The sequence below is a fragment of the Papaver somniferum genome, chromosome 2, assembly GCF_003573695.1.
Source record: "Papaver somniferum cultivar HN1 chromosome 2, ASM357369v1, whole genome shotgun sequence".
Lineage (NCBI taxonomy): Eukaryota > Viridiplantae > Streptophyta > Magnoliopsida > Ranunculales > Papaveraceae > Papaver > Papaver somniferum.
In genome coordinates this window covers 61536835-61562228 of record NC_039359.1, presented here as the reverse complement: position 1 = coordinate 61562228, position 25394 = coordinate 61536835, and the positions used below count along the sequence as shown (strand labels likewise).

At 37.6% G+C, this 25394-nt stretch overlaps 1 protein-coding gene and 1 long non-coding RNA gene across 2 annotated transcripts; one reads left to right on the top strand and one right to left on the bottom strand.

Moving 5' to 3' along the window:
* The first annotated feature begins 4251 nt into the window (after nt 1–4251).
* LOC113351182 (uncharacterized mitochondrial protein AtMg00860-like) lies at nt 4252–4674 on the top strand. Its single transcript, XM_026595217.1, has one exon. The coding sequence runs from the start codon at nt 4252–4254 to the stop codon at nt 4672–4674; it is 423 nt and encodes a 140-aa protein (XP_026451002.1).
* Nucleotides 4675–20490: 15816 nt separating this feature from the next.
* On the bottom strand, nt 20491–21958 carry LOC113353402. Its single transcript, XR_003361268.1, has 3 exons — nt 21944–21958; nt 21504–21589; nt 20491–20550 (listed from the first exon to the last, which is right to left on the bottom strand). It is a non-coding gene; the product is annotated as an uncharacterized LOC113353402 (long non-coding RNA).
* Between the last annotated feature and the right edge of the window lie 3436 nt (nt 21959–25394).

The following is a 25394-nucleotide window of genomic DNA, read 5'->3' as shown; positions in this document are numbered from 1 at the left end:
TACAGTAAACCCGCTGGCAGGGGATTCGCGGGTGTTTTGAAAAACTTACCTCCCGTACCAGACGGGCGAAGAACCGCTGAAGTCGACTCGGGCCATGACTCCTATGTCATGTACGAACCCGAGGGACCGAGGCGATATCGTAATCACCGTCCTTCTCTGCACACAGTTTTTATTTAAACCAACCCTTCCGTAGGGTTTAAAAATAATAATGTCCCAGTCCAAAAATAAAGTCCAAAAAGTGTCCAAAAATAAAAAGAAAAATTACAAAAAATAAAACCCTATTTACAGTTTCTAAAAATAAAACAAAATAACTATATAAAAAATCTTCTTCTTCACTCCTTTTGGATTCCTCTATTCTTTCCTTCTTTGGCGATGCTTTCCTTTTATAGTACTTTTTTCTTTCCTTGTAGCTTCGCTCCAATCTGAAAAGAATCGAAAAATACCAAAGGCGTAAAAGAGAACAAAAATTCTAAAAGAAATAAAATAAATATAAAACCTAATATAAATCCGCGTCGGTGGCGCCAAAAATTGATGTGGTTTTTTATGTTGTTGTAGATAGTGGTAAAAGGTTGTCGTTCACTCAGACTTGTGAAGATTTGTTTTAGACTTAAATTAAAATAAAAACTCACGATGAAGTTGTTATCAAGATTATAAAAAGCACCGAGACTCAGGATTCCACCATTTTCCAATTAATTGATTTAATCTAATCAATATTCATGCAATTCTTTGCGTTTAAAGTGATTCTAATATATTGCCTCTAGTAGATTTTTGAAGTAACAATTGTATACATCAAGCATGAAACATCAAAAGTCTTAAACTAAGCATGCTCCATCAAAACGGATCACAATCATTCAATAAAAATCAATTTTCCAATATTAGTTCCATGCAAATAATCATAAAAAAATTGCAAGAATTAATTAAAATAGAAATATATAGCACTTTTCATGGAACAATGGCTTCCTCCGTCGCCTCGGCTAAGGGGTTTAGCTCCTCATATTATTCACATACTCAAAATAGGTTTTCATAGCTCAAATGGGTGAAAAACAAGAGAAAACTAGTTAAGCAGACAGTTTGCAACGGTGTATAAGCGTTACAAACAACTGTTAGAGAAACGATATATGAAAACTGTTGTAGAAGAAACGACTGTCTCTGGGAGTAGTATGTTCTTCGTGTTCTTCCCCTACACCAGCAGAACTGAATGTCTGTAATTTCAATTTTGAGCTTTCTGTGGTTATCTAAACTACCCCAAACTATTCGTAACCCTTCTATGACCTATCCGAACTCCTTTTATACTGCTCAGAAACCTAAAATTTCCGATAAAAATTCTCTCTTTCTTTTCGTGCAAGTCACGGAAATAATCTTCTCTGCCGACTTGTTTACGCGTTTCTGAGCTTTCCAAATCATCCCAAACTCTCTATTAGGTAAGTAGCTATCTCCGAAAAGATTATCTCCGGTTTAATCTCCCTGAAACTTCAAAAATCAGGCCAGCAGAGACCCGTGTGTAACTTCACCTCTGTTTTGCTCCAACTCGAGTTCTATCACAATTCAATCCATTCCAGCGCTCATACCAAGCCTGTTATGCTAAATCACGTCCAGCCCAACAAATTCCCGCGATTGAATCTCCCTAAAACAACCTAGAAATCTAACCCTAACTCTGGTATGCAAACTGGTTTTTTTCCCGCCAATTTTTTCTTTTGAATTTTGAGAAGAAAGTGGTCTCCCCCTATCCAATGTGGGGGTGCGAATAGTAGATTCCCTGCAGGGATGCCCCTTAGTAATTAGGTTGCGCCTTATCCATGGTGAGAGTCCGAATAGCAAATGTCCTCCGGGGGTGCCCCACACAACTTTTCGAGCCGATTTTTCCAAAAATGTTTATTGGCCAAAAATACCTACACACACATAAAACACCGTAATAAGTACAAAAATGAGCACTATCAATTATAGAATCGAGACAAATCAGACACAAAAATGTGTTTATCAGATACTTAACCTTGGTGGGTGTGACATGGTATTAGGGGTTGATTGGATGAAAGAAATAAGCCCAGTCCAGTTTGATTTTAAACAAATGAAGATCACCTTCTGTAGAGAAGGACAGGAGATTGAGCTGGTAGGAAACACTGAACCAGCAAGTGTCACCATGATGTCTGACAGAGCTTTCCATAAGTACCTACAAAAGAATCCACATGCATTTATGCGTCATTTATATTCAATATAAGCTTGTCCTGAAGGTAGCTGATGTGATTTCAAGTTGTTGTAGTAATAAGTTCGTTGAGATTTGTGAAAGCAAAAGATTTTAGACTTATAAAACTTAAAAATAGAAAACTTGTTGCAAAATTAATTTCAAGAATTAAAAATAACCAAGACACCGATTCCACTATTACACACGAATCAATGATGTTAAATAACCGAAAACTCTAATTATCTTACAAGTCCCTTATTTTCTTAACTCACAAATAATCAGGAAAATTCTCAAATATCAACTGTATTCCCTAAGCATGGATTATCAATTGACTAAATAAAGTATAACCTATCAGATTGAATCACAACTAATTAAGAAAATTATGCAAAAAATTTAAAACTCTGCAAAAGCAGTGATTGAGTGAATTATAAATTATAAATTAGAGAAAATAAAATAGTTACCAATTATTCATGCGTAAATAGCTTCCTCATTGCCTTGGTTGTGGGAGATTTAGCTCATTATCATGTTGTAAACACGCTCAAAAATTGATTTCATTGCTCAAATGGTGTTTACAAATAATGAAATGGGAGAAAAAAGATTAAAATCGGGTTTGTAACACTTATATCTGTTACAAACCGAGCTGTTACAGTGAACAATAGAAATAGAGTGTCGTTGTCACTATAGCACAACGACTGTCTTCTACAGTCTAATGTTCTTCGTGTTCTCTTCAATGGAAGCAACAGCAGATGTCTCCAACTTACGTTTCTTTGCTCTATTTTCTCCCCAATCTCTCCGTAACCATTGCATGACCTCCGAACAGTCTTTATATACTCAACAGGGCCTAAGAATCGTTGTAATAACTCCAGGATAATTCTCAAAAACTCTGACAGACATGGGAAAATATTCTTTCCCTTTTCTGCTCCTGCACGCGTTATACAACTGCAAATTCTCCTTAATATTATCTCTGTCACGACCCAAATGGTTGTTAGAATCTTCCTTGGATGCGCAAAACTCTCTCCAACTCATGCAAATCCCGTGATTATCTCAACTGCACACGTACTCCCCTGTTTTCTTCCCAATGATTATCCATACCAAGTACACTCATTTGAACACCCATACCAGCATTGTTTGGGAATATCACGTTCATCCCAATCAAAATCAGCCGCTGAATCACACTATAACCCCTCCAAATCACGAACTGAAAATCTGTTAGTGGTGTGAAAATTTTCCCGCCAATTTTTTTAATTCAAACGAAGAAGGAGGTTAGCCCTTATCCAACGTCTTGGATGCCAAATAACCATTGGGTGCTATAGAAAAATGGGCTACACATAGCCGTGGGTGCTCCTTAGTAAAAGTGGGGGTCCGTATAGCAAATGTCCTTCGGGGGTGCTCCGAGTGATTTTTCGAGCCGAATTTTCCAACAATATTTATTTCCAAAAAATACCTACAAACACACAAAACACCATAATAAGTACGAAAACGAGTATTAGCAACACGAAACATTGAGGAAAAATTAGACACAAAAATGTGTCTATCAGTACCCAACTCCGAAAAACATAGAGAACATTTTAGAATAGTATCAATATGTATTTCAAGAACCAACTTCCCTTCCACCCGCCAGATCTCATGACCATCATATTCCACTCAAAACCTCAACATCACCACCAAATCAAAGGCCTTGTAGAATACCCTATGTCCAAAAGGAGGTTGTGAAGCAACAGATTCAAGAAATGCTTACAACTGGAGTGATCAGGCCTAGCCACAATCCCTTTTCTTCTCCAATACTATTGTTTTAAAAGAAGGATGGAAGATGGAGGTTCTGTGTTGATTACAGAAGGCTGAATGCGATAACTGTTAAGGACAAGTACCCCATACCATTCATAGAAGAATTACTAGATGAACTCAAGGGAGCCAAGTTCTTCACCAAGATTGACTTGAGAGCTGGTTACCACCAAATAAGAGTATAACCTTATGATATCCATAAAACTGCCTTCAAGACTCACCAGGGTCATTATGAATTCTTAGTCATGCCCTTTGGGCCGACCAATGCCCCTGCAAGCTTTCAAGATTTAATGAATGATGTCTTCAAACCACATCTAAGGAAATGTATCTTGGTGTTTTTTGATGACATATTAGTATACAATCCAGATGAGGAGACCCACATTCAACATCTGAAGCTCACTTTGGAACTCTTGAAGCAACATTCCGTATTTTCTAAGAAGAGTAAATGTTCTTTTAGACAGAAGAAGGTGGAAAACCTAGGCCACATAATCTCTGGAGAAGGGGTAGCAACTGATCCTTCTAAGGTTGAATGCATGCAAAGGTGGCCAACACCAACAACCCTGAAGGACTTGCGAGGTTTCTTAGGACTTACTGCGTGTTATATGAAGTTTGTGCAGAATTATGGATTGGTCTTCAAACCTCTAACTGATTTATTAAAGAAGAACAACTTCCAATGGTCCACAACAACACATGCAACATTTGATCTTCTCTAGAAAGCTATGGCAACTACATCAGTTCTAGCACTTCCTGACTTTACTAATCCCTTTGAGATAGCCACTGATGCTTGTGACACTGAAGTGGGAGATGTACTTATGCAAGAAAGAAGGCCCTTGGCTTATTTCAGTAAAGGCATGGGAGCAAGATTCTTAGCTTTATCTACTTATGAGAAGAAGCTGAAGAGTGTGGTGATGGAAGTAAAAAAGTGGAGCCCATATCTAATAAACAACAAGTTCATTATTTTTACAGATCATCAAAGCATTAAATATTTTCTTGATCAGAGAATGCATACTATGTTGCAACAAAAATGGTTGTCCAAGTTATTGGGATACAACTATGAGCTGAGATATAGGAAGGTAGCTGACAAAAAGGTAGCTGATACTCTTTCCAGAGTACAGCTAGAAGATCCACCCTCTTGTCATGCTCTGTCAGAAGTTAGGACAACATGGATGGAAGACATTCAATACAGCTATAAGAATGACCCATTAGCTCAAGAACTGAATCCAAGATTACTAACTCAAGGAGAAGTTAAACCTGGATTTACTTATGATCAAGGAATGCTTAAGTATAAAGGCAGAATCTATATAGGAAGCCATGGAAATATGAGACAGCAAATCATCACAGTAGTTCATTCTTCATCTATAGGTGGACATTCTGGCATTCAAGCCAGCTATTAGAAAGCCAAATTGTATTTTTACTGGGTTGGAATGCAAGTAAAAATCACTAAATTTATTCAAGAATGTGACATATGTCAGCAGCACAAGGTAAAATCAACACTACCAGCTGGCCTGTTGCAGCCATTACCCATACTTGAGCAAGCTTGGGAACATTTCAACATGGATTTCATCCCTGGATTGCCTAAGTCAGAAGGAAGAGAAGTGATATGGTGGTGGTGCACAAATTCACTAAATATAGACACTTTATAGCCTTGAGCCATCCTTACACTGCAGTATTAGTTGCAAAGGTATTCCTTGACACCATTTTTAAATTAAATGGGTTACCAAAGAGTATTGTGTCAGACAGAGACAATGTTTTCCTAAGCAACTTTTGGCAAGCACTATTCACCAAGCTGGGTACTGCTATGAGCATGAGTACATCCTATCACCCTCAAACTGATGACTAAACAGAGAGGGGTGAATGCATGCTTAGAGATATATCTCATGTGCATGACCAGCTACAATCCAACTAAATGGGTATCATGGTTATCATTGGCTGAGTGGTGGTTCAACACTTGTTTTCACTCAATCCTAAGGCTCACTCCATTGTAGGCACTTTATGGTTACTCCTTTCCACAATATGGTGTAGAGTTTCCCTATGCAGGAGTTAATGCTACAATTGATGAATATCTACACCAAAGACAGGTTATGACTAAGTTACTCAGGGGTGTGCTGGAGGAAGCTCAGCATAGATTTAAGCAACAAGCTGATAAAAAGCGTATAGAGAGGTATTTTGAGGTGGGGGATTGGGCTTACTTACGTCTAAGGCTATATAGACAATCCTCTGTCCAACTGAGAAGGAACTTACAGCTAGCAGCCAAATTATTTGGTCCATATCAGATCATCTACAAGGTAGGTAAGGTGGCCTACAAACTCCAGTTACCTCCAAATTCTAAGATACATCCCACCTTTCATGTTTCTCAGCTTAAACCCAATCTTGGTACTGGTATGCTCCCACAAACCACTCTGCCAGCATTAACCAAAGATAAGGAGATGAAGATTACTCCACAGAAGATATTGGACACTAGAGAGATCATGAAGAACAAGCAGAGGGTGTCACAAGTTTTGGTTAGATGAGAGAACTCATCAGGGAAGGATTCTACATGGGAAGACAAACAGTTCATGGCGAAGCAGTTTCCCAAGTTGATCCTTGAGGACAAGGATCTCAAGAAGTAGTGGGAAATGTAGTGAAAAGAGTATAACGTCTTATGGGCAAACATGTGGGGTTCCTTCTATCTTTTAGTCGGGGTGATATAATACTTATTAATCTTATGTGTGTGTTCCCGAGCGTGTGAGAGTGTACGCTAGTCTCTATTTATTACCCATGTACTCTCTTTTTCTTAGTCAGCTAATAAAATAAATCTTATCTTCTTCCTTAATTATTCTTTCTCTTCTCACCGCAGACTTTAGATCTGGAATTCCCGCCTCTTAACGCCATTTTTGTAGTGTAGATCACTACAACATATGTGGTATGTGGTATCAATACATATTAATATGTTACTAAATATTAATATGTAGCAACATGTAGTATCAATACATAACATAACACATGCTGGTATGTAGTATCAATACATTATAGTATCAATACATAACATATTGATACTACATATGTAGTATCAATACATAACATATTAATATGTAGTAACATATGTACTATCAATAATACATATGTAGTATCAATACATAACATATTAATATGTAGGTACGTAGTGATGCTTATGGAGAGCATAAAAGAGGGTTTTACATAGTACTATATGTTAGGGTTAGCAGAGTAATTTCAATATTTTCAAACCTTTTTTGGACTAGCGAGTAAATAACTTCTCCCGATGGACTAGCTATTAACCCGAGTCGGATTTAGTGGACTAAACAACAAAGTTCTCAATTGAATTTGCTAATTGTTAGGGTACCGACCCTAAACTCGTCATAAGCCCATGGGTAGAACTCAACTCTAAAACCAGTCTACAAGTTAAGGGATCCCATTGACTTATAAACTAAGCAATTAAGACCCATCTAACCAATGTGGGACTAAGGTCCCAACATCCCACGACGCTTCCAGACTCAACGTGCCCACTTTATCAACACTGGCCCGGCGGTAGCCCTTTCCTTATGGCGTCTCCACTCGACTACCAGTATTCAATGGGGTCACAACCATGCCCATACATAGGTGTATCCACAACTTAATATAGCCTATATATAGGTAACCCTTCCGTGGAGCACGGTCGTGGTGGTTGTCTATGGTACCAAATGTTAGGGTACCGACCCTAAACTCGTCATAAGCCCATGGGTAGAACTCAACTCTAAAACCGGTATACAAGTTAAGGGATCCCGTTGACTTATAAACTACCCAATTAAGCACCATCTAACCAATGTGGAACTAAGGTCCCAATACTAACCCTTTCTTCATAATTTCGAGCTTTATCTTTGACTCTTTTTTTAAAGAAATATCATTGGATAACCTTCTTCTAATCAACAAGTCTGGATGGGGAAGCACACAAGAAAGTGATTCACATGCAAGTGTATGCAAGGTTTGAAAAACAGGTCACAGGTCGGGTTACGGCAATAGGGTGTGAACGTTAGCACGGGTGTGAGCACGTTTCAGACAAAAAACGCGTTGTTTAGCGAAAAATACGTGTATTTGACGTTTATCAGAAACAATGGGTGATAAGGTTTAAATAGAAAAAATAAATAAATTATAATCTGAATTTCCTATCTAACGGTTTTAACATGCGTGAAAACGGTTATATCAGGTCTAAATAACTTTGTTACTGCGTTTTTTTATTTTATTTGTTTATTCATTTATTTTAAACTTTTTAGTTGTAATTTTTAATATTTTATTTTAGAAATATTTTTTTTTCTTTTTTTGAAGGAGGTAGCTTTATTAAAAGGATTAAAGAACAGTTCGGATAGTACGGGTGTAGGATATCCCATTCCTATCATCAGTTACAATATTTGTAATAAAAGATGGGCAAGAGGTGTCCCAAATTCTTGTTTTCGATGAAGTTGGGTTTTTTTGTTGGTGTTCGACCGCTTCATTCGCCAATTTGTCTACCGCCTGGTTGACTTCTTTATATGCATGTGTTAGCTTAACATGATGAATGCATTCCATAAGTTGCTTGATTTCTCGTAGAAGTCCTTTAAGGTCCCATGGGTAGGTGATGTCTTTGTTTGTGATCGTTTGCACTAAATCTTGTGAATCTGCTTCGAACCACACCCTAGGCCATTGGTATGTTGTTGCTAATCTTGTTGTTAAAAGGAGCCCCCACGTTTCCGACGTTATTGCTGTTGTAATGCCTATAGGAGTTGCCATTGCTGTTATCACTTGTCCTGTATTTTTTCTTCCAATACATGCTCCTGCCGGTCCTGGATTTCCTCGTGCTCAGTGTTTATATTGATCCAATATTGTTGTGGTGGTTTCCATGTACACGTGAATCGTGATATCTCCGAATCTTCTAATTCTTGTTGCTTGATGGAGTTGTCCTAGATAGATGGGTATCAGGTGATGTTGGGCCCAATGAAATTCTTTGACCATTGTTAGAACAATACTTTTAAGTTGTGTTTCCGTTTGTTTTTTCCTTTGGTAAATTAGTGAGTTTATTGCAAGCCATAACCGCCAGATGGTAAATCCGAAAAAAAGTTTTAGTTGTTGCCGTCAGGTTGTTTGCTAGCATTTCCCAGATGTTGTTTGGTTTGTTGGGTATTGTATTTGGTGGTGGGTTTAGGCTTCTGGGTAGATGGGTGATGATAAGGTTCCACAGTTTTATTGCTTGGGTACATTCGAAAAAGAGGTGTTGCTCGGTTTCTCTATGTCTGTTGCAAACTGGACATTGATTGGTAGGGGTGAGGTGGATAGGGTGAAGTTTATCGAAGTTTGGTAATCCTTCTAATGCGACTTTCCATAGGAAAAGCCTAATTTTTGGTGGACCATCAAGCTCCCAAATGGGCCTACAGTCCACAAGGTTGTTGGATATTGTGGTTTGGTTGATTGGTGATGTTGTGGGAGGTGTTGGTATGGAAGGTGTTAAGTTTGAAGGTGTTGATGGATGGGAACAGGTGAGAATAGTATATTCAGTTTTTGCAGTATGCTTTCTTGATTTGGAGTACGGCCAAGTATATGTATCTTGTGATGGTGAGGTTGGTAGGTGAATGTTGATGATATTTTGGGTCGTATTGATGTTGAATGACTGATAGATGTTCTGATGGTTCCATGTGTTTGTATATCCATATTGATCAGTGAATCAGCTGTTGCATCTTGTGCCAGTGTTGTTGATATTGGTACTACTTGTTTTGGTATCCAGTTGCTTCTGATTTTAGTTGATTTTCCATTTCCAATGATTTTAAAACAATTGTCCTGCAAAAAAAAAACTAAGTTAGATAAACTTTTCTAGTACGGGCTTGAATTTGATTTTGTGGGCCTGGATGTTGGGAATCAGTATTGTTCCATTGTTTGATACTTGTCGTCACACATCTTTTTCCATATCGACTGATATCTTGTATGCATGTGCCATACTCTTTTGAGTAGTAAAGCTTGATTACGCTCTTTGCTCGTTCTGATGCCAACGCCTCCTTCTTTCTTTGTTTTTGACAGCTTGTCCCATCCAATTGGATGTATTTTTCATTGTAGATTATTGTGTCCCCAGAAAATATTCCTGGTTATTCAGTCCATCTTCTTATGCACATAATCTGGTAGCATTTGAGTTTGCATGTTATGATTAGCTGTTGGAGCTAGTGAGGTGTTGATCAGAACCAATCATCCTTCTTGGTTGACGCATTTTTTAATCTAGCCTTGCGCTTTCCTTTGAAGTCAATCGATTAGATCCGTGTGAATATGTTCTGAGTATCTTCCTTTTTTGAAAGTAACTCCTAAATATTTAGGTGGATCTGCTGTTGGCTCTATCTGGAAAAAATACGCTATCTCTTAGATATTGTGTGGCCAAAGTTTTGGATGATGAATGATGCTTGATTTGTCTCTATTAATCTCCTGTCCTGATAAACTAGAGTATTTATGCAAGATATTATTCAGGTTAGCACATGTTTTTGGTTTGGCCCTACACGTGATGAGTAGGTCATCAACATATATCAAATGCAATATAGGAGGCCCTCTCTTAGATATTTTTAATCCTTCCAATTTTCCTTCTATCTCCATTTTTCCCAGGTTTGTTGACAATATCTCTGCGCAAATGATGAAGATATAAGGTGATAACGGATCACCTTTCCAAAGGCCTCGAGTTGGTATGATGTGACCTTGAGTCGAGCCATTGATATTAATAACATATGTGACCGTTATGATGCATGTCATGATGTAGTAAAAAAATGTAGCAGGAAAACCCATCTTTGTGAAAGTGGCTTTGACAAATCCCCAATCTAGGCTATCATAAGCCTTTTTGATATCCAATTTCAGTGCAATATTTGGATGAAGGGTTGGTGACGAACATCTGATATGGTTGAACAGTTCAGCAGCTATGGATATGTTGTCATGAATTGCTTTGTTTGGGACGAAAGCGCTTTGGAATGAGCTGATGATAAATTGTAATATATGTCTCGATCTATTTACTAAGATTTTGGATATCACTTTGTAAGCCACATTGCATAAACCAATCGGCCGGAATTGAGATGGTTGGATAGGGTTTTGGTTTTTAGGGATGAGAGTGATATTTGTATGGTTGATTGGGTTTTGAATGTGATTATGGATGAAAAATATTTCACCATGGCCCAAAGGTCCGTTCCAGTAATATGTTGTAGGTCTTTGTAGAATTTGCCCGTATACCCATCTGGACCTGGAGCTTGATCCGACCCTATTCCTTTTGGAGCAAGTTTTCAAATTCCTCATGGCTAACTGGTGCTATCAGTTCACCGACATTGGTTTGTTGTTAATCTAGGTTGGATATCCTCGAACAAGGACCAGTCGATGATTGTTTGTGGAGCCCTATATTGATTAGAAAAAAAACTAATGATGAGGTCAATGACTTGTTGAGAGGATTGGGTCCATGTAACTTGGTCCGTCATGAGCTGATTAATATGGTTATGCCGTTTGTGAATCGAAGCTTGGGTGTGAAAAAAATTTGTATTAAGATCGCCTTGCTGCAGCCACAGAACTCGAGATCCTTGTTTCCAGTACACTTCTTGGCAATAAGCCAAATTCAGATGAGTGTTTCTAGCATCTTGTTCCTTTTGGAGCCACAGTGACAGTGTTGCATTCGTTGCTATGGCACATTGATGTTGGGCTTGCATGACTGAGATTTCTGCAGCTTTGATAAGAAAAGGAAGATGTCCAAAAATTTCTTTGGCCCAACGCTTTAATTTAACTAGGAATTACCAATAGGTACCATTATAGTGTTCTTAGTTAGTGGCAGGTCCACCCATTAAAGCCCACTAATCAGAGGTCCATAATTAAGAGAAAACATGAAAATGGACCAAACTTTTTAAGCCCAGGTCCTGTACACGTGCGGGACAAATTATGCGAAATTTCTAAATACCTAAACTACCCTTCCAATCCTACATATATTAAAGCAGTCTATTTCAAAGTTTCTAAAAAAACTTTCAGCTGATTATTCTTGGGAAAATTCTGCTCTCTTTCTTCTTCTGGATTTGGGACTAGGGTTTCTGAAGATTTCTTCTGCGATTTTTAACAGGTATGTTGCTTAATCTTTTCGTTTTCTTCTTTCTGCTACAGTTTAATGGAGATAGGTTGTGTTCTGTTTTTTTTTTATGATTCTTGTTCGTTTTTATTCAGTTATTTGGTTAGATTGTTAAGTTTTTAGTTTATTTTAGCTTTCGATTTGATTATCTTTCTGTTTTCTTTTCAAAATAAGTTTTGTTTTCACTTTCAGATCGTATTATCCAGCAGTACATATATGACATACTCATTGTTTCTGCTACAGTTTTTGAATCATTATAAGATTTGAATTTTGGATCATGGAGATCGGTTGTGTTCTGTTTGTTTTTTATGAATCTTGTTCGTATTTATTCAGTTATTTGGTTAGATTGTTAAGTTTTTAGCTTATTTTTGTTCGATTTGATTATATTTCTGTTTTCTTTTCAAAATCAGGTTTGTTTTCACTTTCAGATCGTATTATCCAGCAGTACATATATGACATACTCATTGTTTATGCTCTTGGATTCTGTTTCTTGCATAGATCTTTCACTTTTTTTAGTTTGACCCATCAGTACGTATGTGAAATACCGTATTACGTGCTTCGATTCTGCTGTTTCTCCTAGATTCTTAATTATTCTTTGTCATGCAGTTGATTTTGTAGTTCATGAATCTGCAGTACATATGTGGCATACTCATAGAAACTGCTCTTAGAATCTGTTTCTTGCATAGATCTCTCACTTTTTTTTTTAGTTTGACCCATCAGTACGTATGTGAAATACTGTATTTTAATACTGTTACATCTTTGTGACATTTGCAGGTTCAAAACATGTCTGATGCAGAGTGTTCCAATCCAAATACCTACTGCTATGCATACATTTATTATAATCATCATCATTTTGCTCACCTGGTTACTTTTAAGTCTAGTATTGATGACCTGAAATTTCTTATTTGTGAAAACTGGAGAACCTTGAACACTTCTGAGATTATCATCACTTATGTTTAGAATGGTGTCAAAGTGCCTGTGATTGCTGACTTTGCTGTGTTTTTGCTCCTTTTTTAGTCTTACCCTTCGGTACTTATGTGAAATACTGTAATATGTCTTTCGATTCTCTTATTTTTCATAGATCTGTCACCTGTTGTTGTCATACTGTTGATTTGTAGTTCATGAATCTTCAGTACATATATCGCATACTGAGAGGAAGTGCTACTTGTTAAGTTTAAGGAGAAGTGAAGAAGATGCAGGCATACAGTGGAGCTGCAATAATGGGTGCTGTTGTACAACAAACCAATCTTTTTACTAAAGGTTCTTCAACTTTTTTTCCCAAGTTGGGTACTACTACTGCGGATAGATTACCTTCTCAAGTTAGGCAGACCCTGAAGTACGTTCAATAATTGATAGTGAGAAGAATCGTCAGTTTAACAGCTTGGAGCTCATTGCTTCAGAGAATTTTACATCTCGCGCAGTGATGGAAGTTGTGGGTTCTTGTCTCACAAACAAGTATTCAGAAGGGCTTTCTGGTAAAAGGTAAAGATGGTGCTTAATATTGTATTTTTTCCCTGTATTTGTATTGAAATGCATTTGATCATTTCATTCTGCAATGTAGGTACTATGGTGGCAATGAGTACATTGATGAGCTAGAGACACTTTGTCAACAAAGGGCTTTGTTCATGTAACTGGCACAGGGTCTGGATCTTCCTCATGGAGGTCACTTGTCACATGGATTTATGACTCCTAAAAGACGGGTATCTGGGACTTCGATTTATTTTGAATCAATGCCCTACCGTCTTGATGATTCAACAGGTGCTGCTCTGCATTCTTATATTGTGTAATGACTATGTGGTCTATTGTTGTTCATTTATAATTCGTTGATAATTTGCATTCATTACCAAATTCACTTGCAGGCCTTATTGATTATGATATGCTTGAGAAAACTGCCACCCTCTTTCGACCAAAACTCATCATTGTTGGTGCTAGTGCTTATCCTCGTGATTTCGATTATCCTCGAATGAGAAAGGTATACACATATCTTTTGATTGTCAACAGTTTTTATTCTTAGTGATCAGAGAATCAGACTAGTTAACCCATTACGCACACCTAATTCCCTTTCCTGCTATGTTTCTTGAATATTGCAGATTCTGTTGGGGCTTTTCTCATGATGGATATGGATCACATAAGTGGTATCGTTGCTGCATCTGTACTTGCCGACCCATTTGAATACTGTGATGTTTTAAAAACCACCACTCACAAGGTACACCTAGTCACATTCATGAAGTCTGCAAGACTGCAACTACTGACACCAACACAAGCAGCATTTGTTTTTATTGGTTTAGGTTCAAGGGTCATGTTGTTTACTATGTCTTCTGTTTCAATTTGCAGTCATTACGAGGTCCCAGAGGTGGCATGATTTTCTTCAAGAAAGATCTGTTCTTTGGGTTGATATGGAATCTGCGATTAACAATGCTGTTTTCCCAGGGTTACAGGTAACTAAAACTGTAGCGGTTATTTGTGATTTATCATTGGTTCAACATTATAACATTTTTAGGTTTGTTACAGTTGTTTTTCGTGTATGAATTGACAGTACATATATGGCGTACTGATACAAAACTCTTCTAATTTTGTTTTATTTGAAGTTTTTCCAATTTTTTTGGTTCGATCCATGAGTATGTATGTATAATACTGATAGGAAGTGCTATTTGCTGTTTTTTGCTCCTTTTTTAGTCTTACCCTTCAGTACTTATGTGAAATACTGTAATATGTCTTTCGATTCTCTTATTTTTCATAGATCTGTCACCTGTTGTTGTCATACTGTTGATTTGTAGTTCATGAATCTTCAGTACATATATCGCATACTGATAGGAAGTGCTCCTTGTTATGTTTGATTCAGTACGTATATGAAATACTGAAATAGATGCTCTTTGTTACGTTTGATTCAGTACTGGAATTGGATATGGAGATGATCTGGAGCTGCAATTCAGAACTTATTGCAAGAAATGACAGATTTTGAATGATAGGAACAGGAGTTGTTGTTGGTTCAGATTTGCAAGCTTGTGAAATTGGTGGTGGTCTTGATGAAGTTACAAATTGGTTGTGACGTGTGTTTGAAAGAAGGTGTGCTGCAAATGGATTTGGAGGAACATAGAAGGTTGGGTTGCTACATTGTATGATCCTACAATGTATGTGATGTAATACGTTTTCTAATTTATTTATCATTGATTCTTACAGATTTGTACTCTACCTGGAAGCAGTGCAGCAAATATGTACTCGAATTTGTAAGCATTCAGATATATAATCGGATTTGTAAGCAGTACGACAGATATGTACTCAGACAGATATGTACTCAAATTTGTAAGCAGTGTAGCAAATATGTACTCGAATTTTTAAGCAGTGTACCAGATATGTACTCAAATTTGTAAGCAGTGTAGACACACACGTTTGGTAGTAATGGGCATTATGGACATTTCCATGTTTTAATTAATTTTGGACCTCCGGATAAAAAAAAATTCCGATTGGACCGTACTATAAATAACTATATGGGCTTAGGACCAAACAAGAAATTTTCCTTAATTTAATGGATGAACTCTGTTACTTATGATGAAAGTTTTGTGGCGGGTACGGATCACTCTGTTGATTCCATATTTCCATAACCGTATTTTCGAAATTTGGATGAAGGAACCACATATGTTCAACTCTGAATGTTTCTCGATTTCCCATATGTAAGACTCCTTGTGTTAACATCAGAGGAGCATGATCCGAAGCGATTCGAGGAAGATGGTTTATTACTGCATCTTGATGCGAAGTGAACCATAGTTGGTTACAGAGTCCTCGATCTAGTCTTTCCAAGATAAAATTAGCTCCTACTTGTCTGTTTGACCAAATGTATGGATCTCCGTTGATCATATCGGTGAAAGGTTGTGTTTGAGTTGAGTTGACTAGACTACCTCATTTTTTCTCATCTTGATACGTAATATTATTAAAATCGCCCATTAATATCCATGGTAGATTGTGGGGAGGTATTACAGTGTCAAAGAGTTCCCAAATTTCTTTTCTTGCTGGTTGGTGAGGTGGCCCATACATCCCAGTGAAAAGCCAAGGGTCGAAGAAGAGACAGAAGATACAAGAACATGGACTATGTTTTGACTTTCTACAATAACTTGGATATTTAGGTGAGCTTGCCACATTAAACAGAGCCCTCCGTATCTTCCAATATATGGAATAGCAAAGCATTCATGAAATCCAAAAGAGAAACAAAGATTATTCATAGTTGCACTACTAGCTAAAGTTTCTGATAAAAAAAAAGTAGAGTCGGTTTATAACTACGTGTATACTCACACAGTTTGTGAACTGTCAATGCATTATTAATGCTTTGACAATTCCAAGCCAAGATATTCATGGTTGTTGCGAGTGTTGGTCAGAACCAACAACTCGCTTGCCTTTGTTTCTGTGATCATCAGCTGCATCAGTCTCGTCATCCAAAGATAGGTGCCATGCTGGTTTGGTTTGCTTGGGGAGGTTACTGGAGGTTGGAGGGTTTGGTTTGTAAGGGAGAATGGAGTTATCAGGATGAAGAAATCTTGTGGATTTAAGTTTGTGGGATCTGCAAGTGGGTATTTCCAACTGAGGTTGATACTCTATGGTTGATTGAGGTATGAGGGAGGCCACAGAGACATATTTTCTTGTTTGTTAAGTGGAGGTTAAGCAGCAAACTCAGGGGTTGAAGGTAAATTGAGATGAACTGGGATGTATTTTCTTGGATATATGAGTTTTCTTTTGTAGGTTTTGACAGGTGTGGTGGGTTCATTAGTTGGTGCCAGGAAATGATTACGAGTGACTCTGACATGTGGTTCTCCATCTTTGTTCGAAACAACTATGTTGATTTGAGCCTCTTTATCTTGTAGGAAAGATTCAATGAGAGTGATGTAACTTGGGTTGAAAAAATGTTGGAGAGAATTGGGCTTGTTTGATGAAGGTGAAGGTTGGGAAAAAAAGTGATGGGCCAGACTTGATTGGGTTTGATGTGGAGTATGAGACGGTCCAGTATCGGACGATGGTGCAGCTGTTTTCTTCAGTGGAAATAATCTTGATATGCCAGCGTCAGGAATGACAACATCTTTTACAGATACACTAAAATGTACGGGCCCCACAAAATGAGACCGAATGTGGATGTTGTCACTTGGTCCTTTGTTTCTGCTGTTTTGTGGGTCCGGTCGCTGCCAAAATTGTCACAGATGCATGGAATGTTGTAGCCGCTTTAGGAGAATGAACCTGGGACGCAGCGTTGGCAGAGTTTTTGTTCAGCTGGTTTTGTGGAACTGGGGTCCATTTTAAGCCTATCTGACTCATAATAACTGAAAGGCGAGATGAAACCGGAGTCTGAATCGTCTGAGTTGTTGGCCGATTTGGTTTAGGCGGTGCTGGAGTGGCTGCTCTTGTGTTATTCTCCCTCAACTGTTCTTGAACTCGTTTCGCTTCTTCCTGGATTATCTGCTGCAATTGTCGGTTGGAGAGTCCTGATGGAGTTGATTGTGGGGTTGACGATGATCCTTCATTACTGGGGTTGGAAGATGTGGAGGAGCCGATACCAAGTTGTTTAGGTTTTTGATGTTGACTCTCATCCTTCATTAAGCTTATGATAGGGGAACATAGGAAACATGGTGTCCTGCAAAGCATGTTCGTAGCTCGCAAAAACATTGCAATCTCTAACAACATGTCCTAATAGCCCACATCTATAACAAATGTTGGGAAGGTATTCATATCCAATCTGTACCCAACATGGACCTCTATATTTAACATGATACCTGGGGTGAATGGTTTTGAGAGGTCCATCTCCATTTTTGCTCTAATAGGTTTTCCACGTAGATCAACCTCTAATACAGATTTTGGGCCAATAGTTCTCTGATAGCAGTTTCATCTTCAAGATAGATAGGGAGGAATAGACTGCACAACGGGTAGGATGGGTAGGATATGGTCTATACCCGCTATCCTACCCGTTTACCGGCGGTTAAGAAAATTTTTACCCGTCACCCTACCCGTCATTAAATGGGTAAGATCCTACCCAACCCATTCTCTGGCGGGTCGGGTAGGATAGGGTGGCGGGTATAGCCGTTTTCCCCCTTCTCCATGACTTTCTGAAGTCTGAATTTCAGACTCTGAACAAGAAAAAGGACCGTGCATGTTGTGCTAGTAGACCAACGATGAATTTAGAAACAAAAGCATAACCATAAAAAATGTACAAACAAAAGTATTCTCAAGAAAAGAGTTGTATTATTTTTGAAATAGACGATGAATCCCAGCCCAATTCCATGTTCTTCATGTGACCTTGTTCTTCATATAACAGTATCATCACCAAAAGCTCTTCATATTGACCTTCTTCTTCAATTATCATCTACGATGATGGAATAAGTACTAAGATCACCAAATAAATCTGCATACAAGTTATCTCTTGTTAGATTCAGTCATAATAGTGAATGATTTGATGCAAAGTTCAGTCATAATACCAACATCAAGTAATATCACAACAAGTTCTGTATCTGTTAATGTTTGAAAGACAAAATAAGAGGCTAGGAAATTGCTAAATTCTATGAGTTCGAGATAGTAACTATACTTCAAAAAAAGTACAGAAAAATAAGAAGAAGAAACAACTCCTTTGATAGGTTTAGAACTAACATGCAACTCAGAGCAATGTATTCAGAAAAGGCAGTATATTTCAGAAAAGGCAGAAACCCAGACATGAAATAATGTTATCCTAAATCTACAAGTGCTGAATAAGCAAGACATTATCTTATAACCTTAACATATTATGGCCAAACAAAACCATGTGCAAGCATACACAGGAATAATGACAGAGACCTAACTCTAATCATGTTCAAGTACCCGTCATCCTTTGCATATTTTTTGTTTTCTGAGTTCACATCTCTTTGCATATATCACCACTACATCAATAAAAAGACACCAAAGCTATATCTGCAACTTCACGGTTTCCTAATGAGATACATGCCAGGTAGTTCTACAACACCTAATACAATACAATGCATTTATATGCTTGAATCATCCTTTACAGTCATCAAAAGATCTGATTTAGGCACTGCGAACTGTAAAGCAATTCTGACTTCAAGCTACATGGCACTTGATTACAACAACATGATAAAATAGAAATCCTTGCACCGAAGGAGAACCAACAAATGTTGATTAAGAGGTCTCAGTATACTTACTGATGGAAATATACATATGGTTATACTATATTGTAAGAAACTGAAAACAACAGAGACTTGACAAATGTAGGAGAATCACTGTAGGAAAGTTGTATACCTGACTCTAAGACGTCATCCTCCTTCTCTTCAGCTCCAAATGTAGATGGATCCATATCAATCGGTGTCCTTAACCAGTTTTGTAGGAGAATCAATGCTTCCACAGTTCGGGGTTTTAAAGAACTTCGGAAATGACCAAGTATTCTCTTTCCAGTACTGAAAGCAGATTCACTTGCAACTGAAGAGACGGGAATAGCAAGTATATCTCTTGCTATAAGTGATAGAATATCAAATCTTGCAGCATTGCTTTTCCACCAAGTGAGTATATCAAACTTCGAACCATTTTTGTTGTCTTTTGTTGGTGAGTAAATGTGTTCCGATAAGTATCTTTCCACCTCTGATTTGTCAACATCCTCCGTTATAGATAACTGGGTTTTACGTTCTTCGGTCATTCGCGATGGAAGTTTGAACCTCGGCTCAAGATATCTACAAAATGCTATAAATCCTTCTCCTTCAACCATTCGGAAAGACTGTTCATCTGTGATAATGAACTTTATCAAGGCTCTCCTACATCTATCTTGACAGAACGTAACCCCAACTGTTTGCTGCTGATCTCCCAGATTGCTAGGATGACCGAGAGAGTCCAAAGCGCAGCTTCTAGTGACTCCATATACTTTCAACACTTGGTCAAATGTCAGTTCAAATTTGATGTGTCATACTTCTTACCACCATCCCTATATTTACCACCTTCACAGTAGTTACATTTCCCCCATTTAATACCAACTTCATCAACACTCTTTTGGAAATGCTCCCACACCGAAGATGTTCTGTTCCGCTTCATACTTTCCCTGACCTCAGGTTGACAAGATGGTGGAGGTGGAGGTGGCGGAGATATAACAACACTGACCCTTTGTTGCACAGATTGATATGAATCTTGAGAGGGAATAGGAGGTCTGGTTGACATCAATTCTGTAATCTCAACCATGCTTCCTCACTAGTCACTTCTGCAACCAGTAAAGAATACTGTAACCAGTAATGCTACTGCAACAGTTACTAAGCCTGAGAACAAAGTAGAACTTCTACCGTTGAAGAATCCGGGTTACATATTTATACAATACAATATGTTAAATGCTTGTGTACATATAACATAAACACTGTAAGTACCATGCTACATATCTGTATGTGTATGTACAGAACATGAACAAAAACATAACAGAAGAAAGGTGGTGATATGCTTACTACAAATCCAGGGATCCACAGTTTCGCAAATTGAGGAACCTTTCCAACACAATCAGGGTGATAAAGCTTTACGACAGTCCCTGTAAAACAGTCACAAAGGAGCTAAGTCAGGTATAAGTACCATTTGCTAACTATAACATACTACTTTGTACATGAGAAATATTTGATGTCTATATTGGGATTTCTAGCTTTTTACACAGGGTGCTTGATACACTATGGCTTCTAACCACACTAATATAACATAACAAAGATCTCCACATTCCAACAATGAAATAGAAACATCACTCTTAATATAACCTTCAAAGACTACATAAAAGTACTCTTTTACGCTTGTAATACTTTCTACTAGCAAACTTCAACACAAAACTTAATCCATTTGAGTTCATTCATGATAACTACACCCAAACTGGAAAATACTAACTGACAGTAACACTAGTATATCAACAACACCTACGGTGAAAGTTATCAACCAATGCAGTCCTACCAATGCAGTCATTAATTGCGAAATACAAAGGTATCTACTTCATATTGCTTCTCTAAAAATTTGGATTCACAAAGTAGAAAATCTATACATGGAAAAGGTTCTTTAAAAAACATATATGTTTTCAAAAAACCACCAGATTCTCCACAATGTGGAAGGACATGTCACAAGCAGTAATCTCTTTCGTCGACTCTCATCTCTCCCTGGATTAGAATAAAAACTCTTAAGGGGTATGAGTGTCTAATCATGCTCATCATATGTGGGATGTATAGGTTTTGTAACAAGGTATAAGCTCTGCTCCCTGAAACAATCTGTAATAGAACAAACCTACTTTTTGTTCTCTAAATTCATTTATTGAGCTATGTTAAGAATTGTTTTATAAGACAAAAGGTTCCATAAGATACACTTAAGTCAGTTGATTTACTTGAACAACAGTTGACCATATATCATACATGTTAAACAACGGACAACTAGAAGCAAAGACACGAAAATTCATCTAAAATTATCAAAGATACAGATCAAGAAATGTGTTTATAAGGGAGGGAACCAAACCTGATAACGGTACTTAACAGTTCAAAGCCTAAGCAGATTGCAAGTGAGGGAAAATGGTCACCAGCATCGTTTCTCTTAAGAAATATCTGTATGCATAATCAAATAGATGAAGCAAAGAGTTAATACACAATAAATCAGGGCAGCCACATAGCAATCTAATTCAAAACACTTACATTATGGAAAACCAAGTATAATCAAATAGATGAAGCCAAGAGGGTTTTATATAACAAAGCAAACAAACCCAAGCAAAAGAATACAGAGAAATCCTAATTCCCACGTTCTATTTCAGTAGTATAGGGTTTTTCATAAAAATTTCAAAATCAGTTACTAATATAAAATAGAAAATCTAATTAACACATCAACACCTTAATGAAAGCCTAATCCAAAAGAACAAATCGAAACCCAAATCAAAACACAAATTGAAAGCTTTAAACATTTACATCTTCAGATCGAAATCCCCAAAACCTCAAACTGCACTTGCAGCCTGAAGCCCTAAATTCTCTTCTGCAGAGATAAGAAAGTGGATTGAGATGAGCAAAAAAATAGATTCAAACACATAACGATACACAAATCTAACACACAAATCACTTACATCTTCAGCTTCAGCTCGAAACCCAGACTTCACTTCGCTACTGCAGAGACGAGGAGATGAAATTGTTCGAATGAAAAGAGAGAAATGGTTCGAATGAAAAATAGATGAAATGGTTCGATAGAAAGTAAAATCCATTCAAGGGTTACTTTGTCTTTTACCCCTAATATGTTTTAAAATAATAAAAAAATAGGCAGGAGGAGAAAACAATACAAGGATTACTTTGTCTTTTCAGTATTAGACGGGTAGGCGGGTAGGGTAATTTCGTGCTTTACCCGTCATCCTACCCATTTAATGGCGGGTAAAAATATTTCTAACCGTCACCCTACCCGTCAAATAATGGGTAGGATAGGATAAGGTTATAACACTGGCGGGTAGGGTAGGATTGGCGGGTATGGATAGGGTATGTGCATCTAGGGAGGAATAATGGTTGAGCCCAAAAAACAGTTTTTTGAACATGCAGTAGAGTTTTCTTGGTACTTATCATAGTCTTCAAACAACATTATCTGGTTTCCGATGATCCAAGGTTGATGTGCCAGAATCATGTCTTTATCACTTTCGTGGAACATGATTACTTTATACTCAGGGGTGTTCGTCTCTGTTTGGATATGTTGTAAAGTAAGCGGGTGCCAGTGCTTTTTGATTGTTTCTTTCAATGTATCATATGGTAGTCGATTTCCCAGTTCATGGAGTGCCAAACAGTTGTCGTGGTGGGCATGCATTAGATCTCTCATCCTTTCCGTTAACTGGAAAATAAAGGTATCTTCAATGGTGTCTTTTTGAGAATGATATTTGTTTTTGTTTTTTTTTTTTTTTGGAAAGCTGGTGATGATTTTCTGTAGGTAAAGTTGGGTTAAACTTTAGAGATCTCTGATGAAATGGAATCTCACTTTCTACGTGCTGTTGAAGATGGTTTGTTGCTTTATTTTTTGCTTCTTTCTTTTTTGAGAAAGCAGAGACAGTTGAGAAGAAGGATGAAAAGCTTGTAGATGATACCGAAGCTGGAGATCGAATATTAAATTGATTTGAAGAAGTTTTGGGAAGAGGTTTGACTGATATGAAATCATTGGACTCTTCTTTTCTTCTAGTTTCTTGAGAAAGTGAATCATGCGTGCATGGAGGATATGCAGCTGTAGTTTGGTTATTGGATGACTTCAGGGAGCATGCATTAGAGGTGGTTAACGCTGGAGTTTCAGCCATAGATAGAAGAAAAAGAAACGAATCAGGGGAAGAATTGTGTACGATTTAGCTAGTGTGACATCTAAACAAACCAATTGATCATCTTGGAGGTGGTTCCATTTGGTGTGAAAGAATTTTATATAATGTTAGATGAATCTGATCGATTATTTTGATTCTTCCAAGAACACTAACCCATCACAAGAGAGTTGAGAGTTGCGAGTTAATAGAATACTTGACTTTATTCAACGCAAGACGGCCCTTCATTGGTTTGGTTCATTATCCATTGAAGATTATAAAAAATTCGTTAAAGTAATATTTTTATATTCTTTTTTCTATAAACAGGTATAACGGGTGTGAAAACAGAAAAACAGTCTAAAAAACTTGTGCTAAAATATTATTTAGATGAAAAGTACGTAAAATTCAATTTTAGAAAAACGGTTATCACATGCATGAAAACGGATATAACGGGCCTAAATAACGCCGTTTTTTACTATTTATCAATGTTATTTAAACATGTGTATCGGTGACCCTCACGGGTCTAAATAACACCGTTCTTTTTACTATTTATCGGTGTTATTTAGACATGTGTATCGGTAACCCTCACGAGCACGCTACATAGGCATGACCATTTTCAAACCTTGAGTGCATGTATGAATGAATCTTGATTTTTCAGTTTTTGGATGATCAGAGAAAATGATTCACCATCAAAATTATTACTTCACAAGTTCAAAATACATGACAAGGACATTGCTTGTGCAGATTTTGGACTGGTTTGACACTTACGAATGACATTCTTGATATCTAATGGGAAACGTGGGTCAACTATGGTCATGACGAAATTTGAGAATTTTAAGGGTTGTCAATCCCATTAAAAGTACTGCATATTTATCCGGATATAAAAGAACATTTGCAGAAACCTTGAACATTTTCAGTGTAACAAAGAGAAAGTGGCCGAAGCTCAACTATATTTGGAATATAAATTAGGGGTTCTTTATGATATGGCCAAAGCCAAAGGGGTTTTGAACCCAACAGGAAAACCCTTCCTGCCTTCCAGATGATTCAGAACGGAATTCAACATCATTTAGATGCTTTTAACGATCAGTTAATGTTATTTGCTCTTTGGTTCCAAGTGAATCAAGATTTGGAAACTACTCTGTCAAAATTGTAATTCAGCTTTGGGCCTTAGTTTTATTTGGACAATGGTCATGACAAAGTAGGAGAATATAAGGGTTATCAATCCCATTAAAATAGATATAAAGAACATAAGAACCTTGAAGAATGTCTTAAAAACGGCAAAGGCAAGAAGGGAGACTTTCTTCTTTGGCAAGAACACCCAACTACGGCCTCCGAGGACATCTCGCCCATTCATTTTGGCGATAGAACACCCAACTTGCTTGCCACTTGTACTAGAGTGGTGATGTGGTGCATCCTTGCCTTTCTCTAGCGATTCGCATCACCCAACGGTTTATTTTGCTTAAGGATGAGCGCAAGAAATGCAAGAACACCTATACTGATCATGCCATAAACAATGCCTGTGTGCAACCCTATCTCGACTCTGTACATATGTATACACGAATCCAAACTTGGTGCTAAAACAGCACAAGCAAATGTCAGTTTGTTATCTATTCAGACGGTGTTGAGCCAGTCTTGCCAATGAGCAAACAAACCTATTTTTTGTCTTCTGTATATGTCACAAGATCTGTCACTTGGTACAATCTTTCACACGCTTCATAGTTAATTTCAATTTTTTTTCAATTTTGCTAATGATCTAAGCACTGGATCTTAAAGGCAACTGATATTCTTTTCTTAAGCTCCTGTGATGCGCAGTTTATGGATTTTTTAAGCTCCAAAAGAACAAGTATTAAACACAAGCCCGGGAACCAGAAGTATTAAAGGCAGAATGTTCTTTTTTAAGGCCCAAGGCGTGCCTCAAAAGTCAAAAGGCGTGCTTAAAACATCCACTTTAAATGGAAGTCTTACTCAGTGTCGACTGGGTTTGTGTATTTGGGTTCAAGATATGGGGGTTTAGGTTGTCAGCACAAGAGTGGGGGGATATGCTAGAACTTTTCTATAGCGCATTAGAGTAACTTACAGAAGAGCAAGAATAGATGTAACGGGAACCC